The 18696-nt window shown below is 36.9% G+C and overlaps 1 protein-coding gene across 1 annotated transcript; it reads left to right on the top strand.

Moving 5' to 3' along the window:
- Positions 1–12016: 12016 nt before the first annotated feature.
- Positions 12017–13289, top strand: LOC142627948 (uncharacterized). Its single transcript, XM_075801851.1, has 2 exons — positions 12017–12263; positions 12394–13289. Exons 1-2 carry the CDS (start codon positions 12017–12019, stop codon positions 13287–13289), a joined length of 1143 nt encoding a protein of 380 aa, XP_075657966.1.
- The last annotated feature ends 5407 nt before the right edge of the window (positions 13290–18696 follow it).

The raw sequence follows: 18696 nt of genomic DNA, 5'->3' as shown, positions 1-18696 counted from the left end.
CAAACGGCCAAAATTAAAAAAAAAAAAAAGTTTATTACCATATCAACGGAAACAAATTTTTTTTTTATAGTTATTTGTTACGTCAGCAATTTCTATCTAAGAGATAATGGTAGAGATTAAATTAATATAATATTGAAAGGTTGAAAACAAATTGAAACAATTAAAATGTTATGGACTAAATTAAAATATAGTATAAAAAATAAATCACCAAATACATAATTTACTTACTTCAAAATTTTAGTATATAATACAACTAAAACTAACAAATTGATAAAATATATGTACCCACGCACAATCCTAATAGACGGTGAGTGGACAACTGAAATAAATAGGTAAGGCCTTGTTTGGATTTTGCCAAACTCAGTTAACAAAACTGAGTTTTGTTAACTCATAATCTAAAAACTGTGGGCCCCACATGTATAAGTTCTGTTTGGCTGCTTTTCCCGGATGACAACTCAGTTAACAAAACCCAATTTTTTGGATTGAGAGTTAACAAATTCGGAAACATGGAAAGCTGGTTTTCAAGTTATGGGTTTATTAACTCAGTGGCAAAAGTGTAATTATGGTGCACTGGTGGCCCCCCCAATGGTTGTGTATTATCAGGGACGGAGGCATTCATTGACCAAGGGGGGCAGTGGCCCCCCCTAATTTAAAAAAAAAAATTATATATATATATGCATTAATTTTAGCAATTTTGTTCTATAAAATTACATTTTACCCTATTAACAATATTATTGAATCTTTTTAGAGTAACGTTAAAGATACAAACTTATTTACAATATTTTTATAAACTGTTGAGGTACAAATTCTTATTGGTTCGCATCTGGGTTTATTACTTGCATAACTTTTTTACTTATCAATAATCACTCACTATATCATCAATATACTTCTAGCACTTTTCTCATTTTAAAGGCCATTAAAATTTTATAGATTTAAAATCTAAAACAACATATACTAGCCCAAAAACATTTGTGCAACAACAAAAATCACCAATAACAAAGCTAAAAAAAATTAAGTCTAATTAACCAATTTTACTCAAATAAATAATTGCCCTTTAAAAAGTTTTAAATAGAATAATTTTGTCTTTACCTAGCAAATGCACACATTAAAAATTAAAAAAAAAAAACCTCCACGACTAAGAAGCTGCCAAATTAGAGGTCAAAGTCGTCCCCCTTAACTTAAAATCCTGGCTCCGTTCCTGTGTATTATCACATCTATTTATTACCGTTGGCTTCTCTACTTCAGTTCTTCTTCTTTATTTCTTTTCTTTTTCATTTTTAGATCTCCTCCTCTGCTTCAGTTCTTTTTTTTTTTTTTTTTCCTTTACTCTTCCATAAACTTCTTTCTTCCTCCTCTCACTTCTCTTCCTCTCAAAAATCTGCTACATCCGAAGCATTTGGCTAGCCGAAGAGAGCCCATCCAGCTGAGGAAGTTGCTGACTAAAGAGTGGCTTGATTGAAAGGAGGCTTGATTTATGGCCGGCGGGGCTCTCTCCCTCAAAACATTGTGATTTCTTTTTCTTCTTTATTTTTTCTCTCTGTTAAAAAAGGCTGAAGCTTGAAAGCTTTGGTTTTTTTGGCTTATGGTTTAAAATGAGGTCAAGATTAGATCAAAGATGATCTTGATGGTCAAGGATTTTTTCGAATTTTTGTGTTGAGATATGCCCGAAGCTGCTGGGTTCCGCCTCTTTTTTTTTTTTTTTTCACTGTGAATGCTTGGTTAAGAACAACTAGATCAGTATAGCAACTCATGTATTTTACTCTATATGCATCAAAGTAAAGTGGGTGACATAATGGAAGACACAAGAACTTCAAGTAGCTTGCAAGAAGCACACACGGGTCCCTACATATTTGGTTTTGTTTTTGGAGAACTGAAGAAATAAATAGCACAATAGAAAAAGGTGTCAATGAAAAAACAGAAAGACAGTAATGCAAGTGTTAAAGAAAGACAATACAAGCTTAAAAAATGGAAAGAGAAAATAGATTTGGGTGGTCTTTTGGGTTTGGGGTTTGAGAGGTGAAGACAGAGGCTGTTGGAAATAAATGGGAAAGCAAAAAAGAGAAATGGAAACCCAATACTGAAATAGCAATGCGGGTAGCGATTTTGTGCCCTCTGCAAGATGGACAGTAAGTGAGTCCCACAAAATGTGAGTATTTTGTATTTTTAAGAAGGAAAAGTTAACCGGGTTTAGTTGCCAAACAGACTTGGGCTTGTTTTGGAGATTATTGAGGGGTGAGTTACAGAGTGATGAGTGATGATATTTGAGTGATGGTGATGAGTGTTCAATTTTTTGCAGCCAAACAGGGCCTAAATGTTTCCGGCTGTCTTTTTTGTCTCATTATCATCACGTTGACATTGCCAATTTAATCCAATTTGCAAACTTTTTTCTTTTTGTTGAGAAACACACACACACACACACACACACACACATATATATATATATATATATATATATATATAAGGGAAGGAGGATGAGATAAATGAATATATTCACACGCCAACACCAAAACTGCATGCCAGCAGTTAGTGTCGTAGAGCAAGTGATAAATCCCTTCTCATTATCACACCTTACCGATGTGAGACGACTCAACAACATTAAATATCTTTTTTTTTAGAAACACACACGTACATGTATAGGGAAAGGAGATAAGATAAGAGAATACACTCACAATTGAACTTCAATATCCTTCGGTAACACGGGCAAGACTTTAAAATCTTCTTTCTGTCCTGAGAAATTGGATTTCACTTTTCAGAAACATGTTTATTTATCATTATTTAAAATTTGCCACTTGAGTTACTAACATTTCATTGGCTAAATAAAAAAGAAAACGAAAAGAAAAAAGAATAAAATTACTTCACTTGTGGCTGTGGCTAGGGCAGCGTAGGCTCACAAATTTTTTTAAGGTTGATTGAGAGAATGGAATTGATCGCTTCATTGATAATGGCACCAATGATATATAATGATCACAATTGAATTTGCACCTCTGATAATTGAAAAATTATAAGAATACTATATTGTAATTGGTATTAATTAAACCGTTGTTTTGTAATGAGAATATGATTTTACTTTAAGTGAGTGAGGAGGTTATCTTGATTTGTACACTAAATAAGTTATTTGACATTAAAAAAAATCAAAAAAGATACTTAGAACAAAAATTAAGATAATTATTAATAAACTATTTTACAAAAATCTTGACATCCTTATCGTGGGAAATATAATTAGTCATCCATTAACTTTTCTTAAAATTAAATTTGAATTCTCATTGTGAAGGACTTTAATATGGATATAATTGTTTTCATATCTTTCTTAGGTGTAAGGGTGTCTAGCCCACCCACCCAACCCGCTTATACTCGACCTGTAACCACCCGATTTGACTGCTCTGGCGGTCAGACTCAAGTCCCAACCTCAAGAACTTGACGCTGGTGGTTGGTTTCAGATCTCCTCCTCCAAAACCCGGGAAACCCGACCCGACTGGACTGAAATGCAAAAATTTCAAAGATTTTCAAGTTTTCCAATGAAATTTCCAACTAAATATGGCAGCACCAAATTCACCTAAAGTTCATCAAATCCGGCAAGTTCTCTGCACGATTAGGCGAAAATCACTATGTATCCAACGAGATCTCAGTCAGATCTCACCAAATCTTGGATGGATTTGGTTAGATCTTGCTAGATCTAATGAAATTTCACCACTTTTTAGCGAATTATGGTGGTTTTCGGTTTCACATGAAACCGACTACCACCCAAGAGAGACCAAAACCAATGAACCTAATACTGTTACGGATTGGCTGCAGGTTTGGAAATTCCTCACTTGATCTGATAAGGTTGGTTGTTGGTTGGGAACAAATTGGACCCGTGAATAGGGCTACTTAGGAGATAAGCCAATAGCCCTTAGATTATTTGGACCTCCTAAATACTAATAAACCCAAAAGCATCCTAACAAGTATGTTCTTTGTTGAACTAGATCCCTTCCCACGCCCCTCCCTAAAAAAACAAAGGATTTAAAACCCTAATAAAATTCTCATTGTAAGAGAAAGCAAGTTCGGTCCCTACTTCTCCTCTAACGTAATTTAGCCAAATTTTATTGATTTATAAGTTATAAATAAAGTAAGGGAAACATTAACCAATGCCCTTAGGGCATTGGTTTATGAGCTATTTTTAGAAACATTTTATTGGGAGAATGATAAAACAATAAATGTTGTTGACAGCTTTTTATATTTCCCATAAAAGTGGTGGCAAAACTTTCTTATTATAATTTATTAACAATTGCTCTAAGGGAATTCATTAACCAAGTAAGTAATATTATTTTCATGTGTATACAACTATACATCACCAACCCTATCTTTATTATACACTAATCACAACAAGTAAAGAAAAAAATTACAATAAATAACATTAATAGTTACAATACTTTTAAGTACTTAAACTAATTGTTAATAACTGTACGGGCTTCTAAATCTATTGTGAGTTTTTATTTTCTGTTATAATCAATTCCTTACTAAAAATATAAAAGGGTATTTTTTTTCTTTTAGAAAAAGGGTAAACTATATTTGGCCTCTATTCTTTACACCATATTTCAATTTGGTTTCAAACATTTCAATTGTGTCAATTTGGTCTCAAACATTTCAATTGTGTCAACTTTGTCCCTAACCTTTCAATATTGTGTCAATTTAGTCCATGTCATTATATATTGGATGAAAATTGCTGACATGACAAATGGCCAAAATAAAATTTTAGTTTATTCTCATATCAATGGAAGCTAATTCTTTATTTTGGCTATTAGAAACGTTATTAATTTTTATCCAAAAAATAATAGCAGGGACTAAATTGATATGGTACTAAAAGGTTAGAGACCAAATTGATACAATTGAAAGGTTATGGATCAAATTGAAATATGGTGTATAAGATAGGGACTAAAAATGTGGCCAAAATGGCCCAATACCATCATTGGCCAAAATATGTAGCGTTCTACCACTAATTGCAAAATTTTTAGCAATCTACCACTTTTTAAAACTTAAGTTTTTGAAACTCAAGTTTGACATGTAACTCAAGTTTCACAAACTTAAGTTCCACAAATTATATAGGGTAATGTGAAACTCTATTTCAGCGAAATCAAATTCCTTGTTAGGAGTGTAGCAGTGTAGGCAACCTTTTGTATAAAGAACTCTCAATCACAATAGCCTCTCTCTCTCTCTCTCGGTTTTCTCTTTCATTTTGTTAGGCACCCTTTTGTATAAATTTCAAGTTCATTGATGATGAAATTTTTTGATTTTGGGACACCATTTTAAGTTTTTTTTTTTGGGTCCATTTTTTGATCTGTGATGAGAATCAACAAGCATTCAAGGATCCATTGCATGTACCAGTTGGGCCTATTACAAGAGAAAAATCCAAGAAGATCAAAGAAGCACTTAATGGGCTGATTCAAGAGATTTGGGCTGATTCTAACGCAAGACATTCCAAGCTTGGCCCAAAGGAAGCTGAAAACGTAATAAATTTAATTCAAGTTATTTAGGGCTGATCTGGCTTAATTGCGAGTGATTTATGGCATGAATTAATGGTTGATTGACTTTCTAGCTCAATATCAGTTAAGGGAGATTTTTTCCTATTTTGGATATGCTAATTTCAGACCAAATCAACTTTTATTTAGGGTTTTACTATTTAGTACATTTTTTAGGTATTTTCCTTGTTTTTAGGTGCATTTAATGCTTTTTAGGTCAAATTTGATTCCTGATATGGTAAGGTATCAATTAGGAGTTATTTTAGAATATATTTTCTTGTCTGTCAAGTTTTATGGAGCCCTTAAATAGGCTCTGAAGTTTGTAAACGTTTTTCATAATATTATTGAATAGAAATCAGAAAAGGTGAGGCTTTGCTCTCTTTTGATTCTTCAAGAACTGTGAACTTATCAAGGATTCTTCCTTGTGGCGTTCAAACTTTATACCTTTGGTTCGTGATTCTTTATAATCATTGGGTCAAGGTCAACTTATACCTTTGGTTCGCGTTTCAATTATAAACGTTGGGTCAGGGTTTCTATCAAAAATCTGAATTTTAGCTTTCTTGGGCAAGTATTCCAATATTTTTGTTGGGTCTCAAAGCGTGTCGATTGAGGTTCGCATCAATCTGGATTAGAAAAAAAAAAGGAAGAAAATGAGGAAGAAGAGGAGAACAAACCGGAGAGACCCACGCAACTATCGCTGAGGAACTGAGGAAGAAAGACTCTGGAACTAGAACTAAAAGAAAGAGTGTAGGGAATTGATTAAAAGTAGTTGAAGATGTGACTTATAAGTGCTTTCACGTGGAAATACCCAAAATGTTAGTGTTATTTACAAAAGAACCAATTAAATGATTTTTTTAATAAAAATCCTTTTAAAGAACTTGAGCTTGAAGAGCTCGAGATATACATGAAACTCAAGTTTCCATAAATCGAGTTTCAAAATAGTGGTATGCTACTAAATATTTTGCAAACAGTGGTAGAACACTACATATTTTTGTCAATGATGGTATTTGGCCATTTTGGCCCGCCAAAATGTAGTTAGCCCAAAAAATATTATATAAATATATATATATATATATATATATATATATATATATATATATATATATATATTGGGCTACTAGATAATATTGTAATATTGCAAATAAGGTCAAGCTTGAGTGAAGGGGAAAAGCAATTTTGATTTTATTCTTTACTTACCATTAAATTAAGATAGTTTCAATGTTACAAAATTCTCAACAAATTTGTGGGGACGAGGATCCCCTGTATAAGTTAAATGGGTGATTAAGGTAATTTCCCAGGACACACCCCAGACCTCAGGGACGAACACCAGTTACGTGAGGCACATAAAGTTAGAACATCAAAAAAGAGAGAAAGCAGGCTTGACAAATACGGGAAGGATGAAGAAAGAAGGGTGTAGAAGCCATCCCCTCCACATCAAATGCAAAACAACCACTCCTCTAGCCACATTAATGAGGAAGTGACCATGAATAGTGGTGGCATAACTAAGGATGTAGGGAAAAGCTTGCTAGTATGTTCTGGATGGGACAGAGGCTCTAGGAATGCAATCTCAGCCCTTCAAGTGTAAGATTCAAATGAGTTGTAGCTGGATATAAAAGCAAGAGGAAGATCTAGATACAAAAAAAAAGGGAGGAGAAAAAGAGAGAGAAAAGAGTCTATCAATTTGTGATTCGAACCTCGGACTAGACCTGAGGACTAACACTTGTATTTTTTGACCAGTTCTTAAACTGTGAAGTAATGGAAGAAGCATTCTTTCTTATTTAGTTCTACGAAGTAGACTTTCCTAGTTCGCACATTGGATATCATAATTAGATTTAACTTCCCATTCCTAAAGAAATTCATTGTGATAGAAAAATAGTACAGTCCACATTTAAGTCAAAAAGTTTCTTAACTGCTTTTTTGCCATTACAATTGGCGCCGTTTGTGGGAAATATTTGAATATCCTTGTGCGACTTCATAGTTATGTCTAATCATTGGCGGAGTAGATTGCAAGAGTCTGTTAACTCCCAACGCAGGGATCGGTTTGTCAATTTGGAGCAGAGAAGAGATCGCCATGAGGCTTATACACATAGTTAGGAGGCATCTTTTTCTTCAAGGCAAACGGGGTAGCAGAAGGATAGCCGTCAATCACTAAATGATGAAGTGTATGATTTGGAGAGAAAGTTAGAGCGACTACGTAAACGTCTTCAACGCAGGATGTGTGGGAGAGATGATAGGACCCCTTCTTTAGGCCAGTACTTGGGTTTTGGTAGTGATGAAAGTTATAGGCCTAGGAGCAGTACTCCCCCAAGTGAGTCATTTACGTCATCTTCCCAGCATACCTCAGGAAGAAAACACTATCGTAAGAAACTAGTTACTACACCAAGGGGGGGTCAAGGTCATTACGCCATGGGTAAAGCCCTTCTTCAAATATCTCATTCTCCTTTTTCTTGACGTATTGAGCAGGCCGAGCTCCCTCGTCGTTTCAACTAGCCTACTTTCACCATCTACAATGGTAGGACTAACCATGTTGAACATGTGAGCCACTTTAACCAAATGATGGCTATTCACTCCAAGAATAAGGCCTTGATGTGTAAGGTCTTCCCTTCAAGCCTCGGACTAGTGGCAATAAGGTGGTTTGATAGTTTGGCAGAAGGATCGATACATTCTTTGAGGAGCTGACTAGGGCTTTTGGGGCAAGAGTCTTGACTTGTAGATAAGTTCCTAGACCTCTGGATTTGTTACTCTCAATGTCAATGAGAGAGGGCGAAACATTGAAGACTTACTCCAATCGTTATTGGGAGCTTTATAATGAAATTGATGGGGATTGTGAGGATGTGGCCGTGCAGACGTTTAAGGTGGCTCTCCCCACTAATTTTGATTTGTGGAAATCATTTACCATGAAACCCCGTCAGAATGTGCACCAATTGATAGACCGGATTGAAGAGCATAAAAGGGTTGAGGACAATCAAAGTTCCTCCCGAGGTAAAAATAAGGTTCCTACCAATGATTGGAGGGATAACTTAAGAGGCCGGTTTTCGTCTTCCCGATGGAGGAGGGAATATTACAATCAAATGTCCCATGAGGTTACTGCTTCTTAAATGGTGAACTCGATGTTTAAGGGACCAATATATCAAGTTCTAGAAAAAATCAAACACGAGCCTTACTTTAGATGGTTGAACAAGATGGGGGGAGACCCCACTAAAAGAAATCAAAGCTTATATTGTTAGTATCACCAAGATCGGGGTCATACGATCGAGGATTGTAGGACCTTGCCGGTCTTTTTGGATCACTTGGTGAAGGTGGGTAAATTGAAACAATTCCTGCAATAGTCAAGTAATCAAGTGGATTGACCTAGGAATGGATCACACAATGGTGGCACCCCTCAGGCACCTTTGGGGACAATAAATGTTCTTTTCACAACCATGAGAAATGAGCCTCACCCAGCTAAAGGGGTAATGGTGATGACGACATAGGTGGAAAGCCCTGAAGGAGAAACCTCAAGTAAAAGATGCATAGTCTTGGATCAACCAATCATAGGATTTTCTGAGGATGACAAGTTGGGAACCATTCAACCACACAACAATGCTTTGGTGGTGATCATGAAGATATCAGGGTATGATATCAAGAGGGTGATGATTGACCAAGATAGTCGGGTTGATATAATGTACTCAGACTTGTTCAAAGGTTTGGGGCTCAAACTCGAGGATTTGGACCGGTATGACTCTCCATTGATTGGGTTCGATGGGAGCTCCACTATCTTAAGAGGGAGGATCTGATTGCCCGTGTTAACTGGGGATAGGACGGTGAGTGTGGATTTTATAGTAGTAGATGCCTTTTCGCCATACACTGCATTTTGACCAGACCACAGTTGCATGCTATAGGGGCAGTTCCATCCACGTTGCATGTCAAGGTGAAGTATCCCACTAATGGAAGGGTGGCTGAATTGGTAGGATGTTAGCCAACAGCTAGGCAATGCATGGTGGCATCAGTTAATCACCACACTGCTAAATTGAGATCTTCGAAAGTAGTCCTGGTGTTATAGCAATCACAGCTAGGGTCCCTAGTCTCCTCAGATAGTTCAATATCGTGTGAGGAGTTGGAAAGGGTCACTATTAGGGAAGATGTAGATTGACACTTTAATGTTAGGTCTCTACTCCTAGCAAAGGATAAAGCATAGTTGGTGGAATTTTTGAAGGACAATCTTGACGTCTTTGCGTGGAATGCATATGAAGCACCCAGAATTTATCCTAAATTTATTTGCTATTGTTTGAATGCTAACCCTAGTGGTACTCCGAAGAAACAAATACCTCGGTGGTCCTCAAAAGAGCTTGCTGAAGCTGTTAAGGACAAGGTCAGGAAGCTTAACACAAGCTGGAGCAATCAAAGAGGTTTTCTACCTTGAATGGTTGGCCAATAAGGTGGTGGTAAAGAAGAAGTTAGGAAAGTGAAGAGTATGTGTAAATTTCACAGACCTTAACAAGGTCTATCCAAAAGACCGATTTTTGATCTCGAGAATTGATCAATTGGTGGATGCAACATTTGGGCACCCGAGGATGAGCTTCCTAGACACTTTCCAAGGTTACCACTAGATTCCTTTGGCATTGTTAGACCAAGAGAAAACTCCTTCCTCACTCCAATAGGAAACTTCCATTATAGAGTAATGCCATTCGGACTAAAAGACGTTGGGTCATCATATCAGAGAATGGTGATGAGAATATATGAGAGTTGGTTGGGAAGAAACATGGAAGCTTATATTGATGATATGGTGGTGAAAAGTAAAGAAGAGACCGAACACTTGTCAGACCTCTATGATATTTTTGCAATCTTAAGGAGACATAAGCTTCGTGTGAATGCTTCAAAATGTTTCTTTGTGTTAGAAAATAACATGTTTGTATCGCATACAAAATATATGCAACGTAAAATTAACGGATCTACTTCATTCGCAATTGATGACATGTACAATGTAAATTTCAGAATTCAAGAACAAGAGAGCATACCTTGGTGTGGTGAAATTCAAAAAAAAGATCAGAAGTACTTGAGAGCACTTTTAATCTTCACTCCAATTCCGCTTTACGCCTAAGAAGTGTGGTCTCTCAATCAGTTTCCAAGGGAGAATAAGAGAGTGTCTTACACTCACATACACACAATTTCACTATAGTGTTACTTCTTAAAATTCTGTATGTTTCTCCCTTTGTATCTAACTGATTATCTAATTGGGTTGGCCTTTTAGGGCTTTCCAATTGGGCTTTAGTATGTGGCTTGGAGTGGGACCAAAAGGGAATAACTAAGACTCTAGCTCCAATGGGCCTTGGGTTTTTCTGTCAACTCTTGACAAGTCCAAAGTTCCCATTAATTATATTTAATATCTCTATATAAATATAATTGCACTCTAGGCCTTATTAATAAATTATATCCCAAGGCTTTATTGTACGTGAACCCCTTCATAAAATATTCATAGTAATACAAAGTCATGAATGTAGATTGCCAATTTGAAGATTACTACATCTTAATCCTTGAGTACCCGGTTTAATCCTTTATGTTATTCATCATATATTTATGAAATCCAATTTCATAGTTATATAATTTAGTAACTCCTTACTAAAGTGGTTAGGCCTAACACTCTGAATAACCAAACCCATTAAACTTATCTCAAGGGAATATTTTGTATCTCCGTTAAGAGATTATGAATTCCATCTTGAGAATATATGTTCTATTAACACTAAATGTGGCTACCCAACATACTAAGGTTTTGATCGTGACTTTAGATCACACTCCTGATATATCAAAGCAACCTACAGCTCATGATCAGGACCATTATTCTTTCAGGATTAAGAGTTCATGTAAATAAAAGTCGTGAGATTTATTATTCATTTGACAGTCATTAGGAGAATAATAAATCTCATAACGGTCCAGTTCAATATGTCTTAACTCTTAAAACATATCAACACATCAACTAGAAGTATCCACTTTCATGATCAAGACAAATCATCTTAGTTGATATGTTATAGTCTTCGCAGATGAAATGCTTAATTTTATCACTGATTACGAACTATAATTTTGAGTTTACAAAGAACTTGTGATCTATATCTTCTTTGACTAAATCACATATTATGCATCTCATGGACTATATGATAATATCCAAATATTCATGTTACCATTATTTTAGATAATAATAAAACAAATTTATTAATCACAACATAATGTCATACATAATATCATACATAGCATCATACAATAGGATTTAAGGGTACTAATCCTAACACTATGGTATTGGATTAGGGAAGTTTCTGGGATATATGATAACTCATCATGGGATTGAGGTTACCCCTGACCAAATTAAGGCCATTCACGATTTGCATCCTCCTTGAAACCCGAAGGAAGTTCAGCGCCTAACCGTAATGATGGCAGTTCTAAATAGGTTTATATCAAAGTCTACAGAACGGTGCAGACCATTTTTTCAGCTATTGCATAAGTGGAAGGATTTTACGTGGTCGGAATAATGTGATAGAGCTTTTATAGAGATGAAGGCGTATCTGGCCCGTCCACCAATCTTGTGCAGACCAGAAGAGGAGGAAGTTTTATATGCCTATGTGGCTGTAGCTCGGCATGCCGTAAGCTTGGCCTTGGTACGTATGGACAGAGGAATTCAGAAACCAGTGTATTATGTCAGCAAATCCCTGCAAGAGGCCGATGTCAGGTATCTATACTTGGAGAAAGCAATTCTTGCTATCATTCATGCCACCAAGAAATTGCCCTCATTACTTTCAGGTGCACACCGTGGTCGTTTTGTCTTAGTTGCCCTTACAAGCCTTGCTCCAAAAATTAGATTATCCAAGAAGGGTGGCCAAATGGGGGGCCATGCTTAGGGCATTTGATGTCAAATACATGCCCTGAATAGCTGTGAAGGGTCAAGTTCTAGCAAATTTAGTAGCAGAATTTGCTGAGGAATTGGGAAGCTTGGAGGTAGGGGAAAGACTTGAAAGGCCTGTGCATGTGGAAACGGTGGTAGCTCAATGTTCCTGGAAATTATTAGTGGGTGGTGCAGTAAACAAAAAGGGATCAGGAATAGGGATTAGGATGGTTTTACCAGACGGTATTACTTTGGAGAAGTCACTCAGGCTCAGGTTTTTAGCAACAAACAATGAAGTAGAGTGTGAAGCCTTGCTGGTAGATCTGAATGTAGTGCAAACGCTTGGAGGCAAGGCTATAAGAGCATATTGTGATTCAAGACTCGTAGTTGGACAAGTCTTGGGAGAGTATGAAGCGAAGGATCCAAGGATGCTTTGGTATTTAGGCCGAGTAAAGCGACTGTCAAGGGACTTTCATTCTTTTACGCTTGAGCAAGTTCCTCGGGGTAAGAACTCCCATGCTGATTCACTCACAACTTTGGCCACAGTTAGTAGGGAGGATCTTCCTCGGATCGTACTTGTTGAAAGTTATATGACGCCTGCTTATAATAAGTTGCCTCCAGTAGAAGTTAATTCAATGAGGGTAGGCCTTAGCTGGCAAGATCCATTGGTCGCATTTTTGAAGGAGGGAATTGTACCTAAGGATTGGGTTGAGGTGGAGAAGTCTCATAGGAAGGTGCCAAGGTTTTGGCTTTCTAAAGACCAAAAACTGTACAAATGCTCATACTCAAGACCATACTTGTTGTGTGTTCATCCCAAGGCCGTTGAAATGTTGTTAGAAGAATTACATGAAGGGATTTGCAGTAGCCATACAGGGGGCTGGTCACTTGCTCATAGAGCTTTGACACAGGGGTATTGGTGGCCGAGCATGCAGAAATGCTCGTAGGAGTATGTTAAGAAGTATGATCAATGTCAGAGGTATGCTCCTAACATTCACCAGTCAGGAGGGTGCTGAATCCATTGAGTAGCCCTTGGCCTTTTGCTCAGTGGAGATTGGACATTGTAGGACCTTTTTCTAGAGCCATAGGGAATCATAGGTATCTCCTAGTAGCTACTGACTATTTCACTAAGTGGGTAGAAGCTAAACCACTAGTAGGGAAAAGCTTGCTAGTCTGTTCTGGATGGGACAGGGGCTCTAGGAATGCAATCTTAGCCCTCCAAGTGTAAGATTCAGATGAGTTGTAGTTTGATATAAAAGCAAGAGGAAGATCTAGATGCAAAAAAAGGGAGGAGAAAAGAGAGAGAGAAAAGAGTCTATCAATCTGTGATCTGAACCGAGGACTAGACCCGAGGACTAGCACTTGTATTTTTTGATCAATTCTTAAATTGTGAAGTAAAGGAAAAAACATTCTTTCTCATTCAGTTCTACGACATAGACTTTCTTTGTTCACACATTGGATATCATAATTAGATTTGACATCGCATCTCTAAACAAATTCATTTTGATAGAAAAATAGTATAGTCCACATTTAAGTCAAAAAGTTGCTTAAATGCTTTTTCCCCGTTACAAAAGAAATTCCAATAATTTGATATTTTAATTTTAGACCCAAAAAAAGGCATGATAATGCTACTAATTCAATGCTCTCTCTCTCTCTCTCTCTCTCTCTCTCTCTCTCTCTCTCTCTCTCTCTCTCTCTCTCTCTCTCTCTCTCTCTCTCCATGCACTATAACTCACAAACTGCCAAGTATTTGGAAGTGTGGTCACTGGTCGGTGTCTATATTTTTGTTATGATTGTGTAGTTGTTTGGTCGGTGTTTCCTATTTGTTTAAGAACTTATTAAATCAACCATTAGACTTGTTTTTGTCAACTTAAAAAGAGATATATATATATATATATATATATATATGTAGTTGTTCGGTCGGTGTTTCTTATTTGTTTAAGAACTTATTAAATGAACCACTAGACTTGTTTTTGTCAACTAAAAAAGATATATATTTTGGGGACCACAATTTGACTCCCTACAACTACTCTAAAACAGGCTTGCGTAATGTGATGTTGAATGCCATAAAAGATTTGAGTATGTCTTCCTCATCACCAATTGGTTTTGAGGTGGAATAGCATAGCTCACGGTCCAACATATATATATATATATATATATAAAGAAATTTATACTCGCGGTTAGGAGGAGATACTACTTGTTCAGATTATTTATAATTCTCAATCAGCCATGTATCTTATTTAAGATGATGATGTGTAGAAGTCGAACCAAACCCACGTGTGGAAGTTGAATCAAACCCAATGCAAGTGGCAGCGCAATAATATTTTATAGGGTGATTACTAATTAAATTGTACAAAATTTAATAAATAAATAACTTAAATAAATCAATGTCACAAAAAACTTATAAACGAAAATAGATAAAGTGTTACAATTTTTTCTACTAACAAAGAGAAAAAGGAAATATTGACTGATAAGAGATAAAGTGAGAATTAAGAATGTCGAGATGAGAGTAATAAAGTAACAGAATTGAAATGATAATAGAGAAGAAAAAGAAAATTGAATAATATTTGCTAAAACTATGAGTTGAGTCGCTAAAAATAGCAAAATTATTGCGACTACAAAGCCAAAAAAAGCATAACTACTGACACTATCAAGGATTAACTCATAACTATAATATTTTTCTTAAGTAATTTTTTCGAGGAAAAATGAAATTATGGATTATTTTTATATAATAAGTTAAAAGAGTTACAAATTTGAGTGATTATTTTTCTTTTTCTTTTTGAATAGGCTTTTTATTTTTTTTCCCTTTTTTGGTTCAAGGATTATATTTGAGGGGCCATAATTATTTTTGGAGTAATGCTATATCTACAACTTTTTAAAAAACAAATCTTATGCAAAAATTTGTTATTAATGAGTTAAAAAGTGATATCAATATTGAGACATAATTAGAATAATTAGTAACCGCTTCCCGCTTAACATATAAGATTTGTTGTGAAATTATTGTAAATATGTTGTGAATATGACATTACTCTTATTTTTATTGAACCAAAATTCCTGTAATTTTCAAATTACGGTCAATATTTTTATTAGGATGGTTAAAATATGTTAGTTTAGTGTGTGTGTGTACATACATACATACATACATACATACATACATACATATATATATATATATATATATATATATATATATATATATATATATATATATATATATATATATATATGCAAGAACTGGATTTGGCGGCCCAAGCCCACTAAGAATAGTAGTGCCTTGCACTTCAACCTAAGCCCAAACAATAGAATTGTTTTGTGCAGAGGTGGGAAGACAATTACTGTATAGTTGCAAGCTAAGCCTAAGGCCAGTGAATTGGTTCTTGCATAAGGAAGAACAAGCCGAGTAGTTGTTAATAAAAAAAGTTCTCCTCGGTCACTTTCGAGGAAAAGTTCTTATATATGTCTTACTCTAGTTTTTATCAAGCTATACACTATTCACTTTTCTATTTCTTACTCTCTCTCTTTCTCCAAAATCCCCTTACGTTGTAGAGCTTCATTCCTCTTATATATCCTCCTTCTTGACATTCTAGCCCTCCACTTGTATGCCCCATAGCTCTTCCTTGGATACTTTTCCCATCAGGGTATTGCTGAATGTGGTAGAAGGGGTTGCTAGTTGTAAAAACACTGTTCAATGGTCATTTCCTTATTAATGTAGCTGATAAGGTTGTTACAGAGCATTCAATGTGGGGGTGAAGGTATACCATTTTAGGAAGCTTCCTCCCACCGTACCAATCCTCTCTTACAACTTCATTCTTCCCAGTCAGGTGCTCATTAGATGCCAAGTCTTTTCCCCATCCTCGGGTCAGATGTGCTTTTACAAATGATTTGGTGCATGACACGCTGCCTCTTATTCTTCTCGGTCCTCAGACAACCCACATTAGCCCCCTAAAACCTTGCTATTAATGCTTGCTCTAAGAGTAAGGATTTAGCAACACTGGGCTGGGTAGTACGTTCTAGGCAAGTTCCCACGTGAATACGTCGTTTCATTTGTCTTCTGCATGTCCTTGACGCTTCGGTATCCACGTTCTTGCAGTTATTGTGTCAGGCGGCTATTTGTCCCCCCATGTTCTATGGCGTGAAGATGATCCCACGATCCTCATTTTTTTTTTAATTTATGAGCAGGAAATTTACTGCTCATTTTTTTACTCCTATATAAGAAGGCGTTGGGAGCAATTCTGGCCCATTTACTTGTTCTCTAGCATTTTTCGTTGAAGCAGTATTCTGAGGAAAAGCCTTTCCAATGCTCGTAGGTGCATTTAGCTCTTCATCTTGTGTCATAACAAAATTTACTTTTATTGTATCTTTTTTTGTTTTTTTAGAGAAAACTTTGTCCCTTTAGGAGCTCATGGGTAGATTTGCTAGACTAGTTGACACCCACGAAGGTATGGCTATATATAGGATTCCCAATGATGTTGTACTCCAACATTGTGAGTTAGGTGAATGGTTAGTCATAAACAAGCCACCCGGTTCAGTGATTATTCTGGTGATTGCTTTCATAGAAGGCGGGATGGAAATTCCCATGGGTAGGGTCACTAGGGACTTTCTTATCAATTATAGGTTATCCCTAACCCAGTGTTCTCCCAACCTTTTTAGAGTCCTCGGTAGTGTAGATATGATAAACCGAAAGATGGGGACTAACCTCACATGGCATGATGTAAACTGGGTGTATAATTGCCAAAAGGGAAAAGACACAGGTTATTATTTCAAGTATAGGGTCCCTTCTGTTTGATTAATCTCTTTTATACCTGAGTCGAATAAGGGCATGGACAAAGACTTCCTCATCATCTCGGGTGAATGGGACGATGGGTTGCACTGCCCTACCCAAGATGGGGAACTAGGTAGGGTTCTCACAACCTTTAGACTAACTTAGGGCATCCCTCTTCCTCCAATCTATATATATATATATATATATATATAAACCACTTTGTGATTTACAATTTCTATTTACTTGCAGACGAATTCCATACTGCTCAGACCAAAAGTTTGGTAAATTTTACAGATCTCAACCGAATCCTCAACCCAGAGATCTTTCTCCACCAAGATGGGCAACTTCGGGCGGTACATGTGATCCTTGGATTCAAGCCCATCTCCAATCGCTTCCAAAATCCAAAGCACGTGATCAAAGCAAAAGATATGAGGTTAGCATTGAATGACGTGGCTGTTCCTGGATTTTTGACTAAGCCTCCCCCATCTGGCACCCAAGACGCATAATTGTCAGCCCTACTTGCAGCAAAACTGCTCTACTCCCATGAGTAACCCATCCTTTCTGACGACGAGCAGGAGGAGCGTGCACCCAAACCTACTCAAGATGACTTAGATAAAGATTTTGAAGTCTTTTATCATGAAGATACCAAAGATCTCCTAACCACCACTCACTGTCGTCTGGCCCTTACTTCCATTAGTACTAGTCAAGAAGTGTCAAATATCCCATGAGCCATGGTTTTGGAAGAAAAAACCCCTGACTTGTTGGTGTTGCTCACCGCCCACGCTGGGGGTACTACTCCTGCAATTCCCGTGGTGCCTCGACCACTAACTCTAGCCCCAACTCATACTCCTGTAGTTGATGCCCCTGAGAAAAAGAGAAAAAGGGGCAAAACATTCGAAGGTTCTGAGGAAGGGGAAATACCTCGACCAATGCAGCAACCGCTCGCCAAGGAGTCTAGAGTCACAAGGGCTCAAAAGAAGAAAGGTACCTCCTCTGGGGTTACTAAAGGTACCGAAGGAGAGCAGAGTACCAAGGCCTCTATTTGGAATCCTACCTTTGTACTTAGCTCTGGGGATCCAGTTATGGATGATGCCTCACTTAGACACCCCAAAAGAGGTAGCTTGGGGCTACTATCTGAGTGTCTAGAAAAGGCCATCTTGCTTCCTAAAGACATGCATGAACTTCAGGCATTAAGGAAGCATGAGGTGTTCCTGTCTCTCAAGAAGGATCTTGCCAAGGTATGCACTTAACTCCTTATTTTTAAATACAAAAAATCTTATTCATGTACTGACATATATGCTTTTGTAGGCTGTACAGGCATCCTTCGTTGCTGAAGAGTGGGTGGACCACACTCTGTCCAAAACTCGTGAAGCAAAAGGTAAACTAGAGCAATCCGAGAAGGCCCCGTCCGTCTCTGAGGAAAGGCTCAAAGAGACCCTCTTTCATCTGGCCGAGGTGGAAAAAGGGCATAAGAATGCTGAATAGGCCTTGGTAGGGTATGAGAAACAAGCCAAGGAGGCGCGACTTTTTTTGAAGAAAGCTGAAACACAGCTATCCTTGGCAATAGAGAAGATTAAGCAGCAGTAGAAGCA

The sequence above is a fragment of the Castanea sativa genome, chromosome 1 (genome assembly GCF_040712315.1).
Source record: "Castanea sativa cultivar Marrone di Chiusa Pesio chromosome 1, ASM4071231v1".
NCBI classification, from domain to species: Eukaryota; Viridiplantae; Streptophyta; class Magnoliopsida; order Fagales; family Fagaceae; genus Castanea; species Castanea sativa.
The sequence above is the reverse complement of the archived record's forward strand: the minus strand, read 5'-3'. Positions and strand labels throughout refer to the sequence as shown.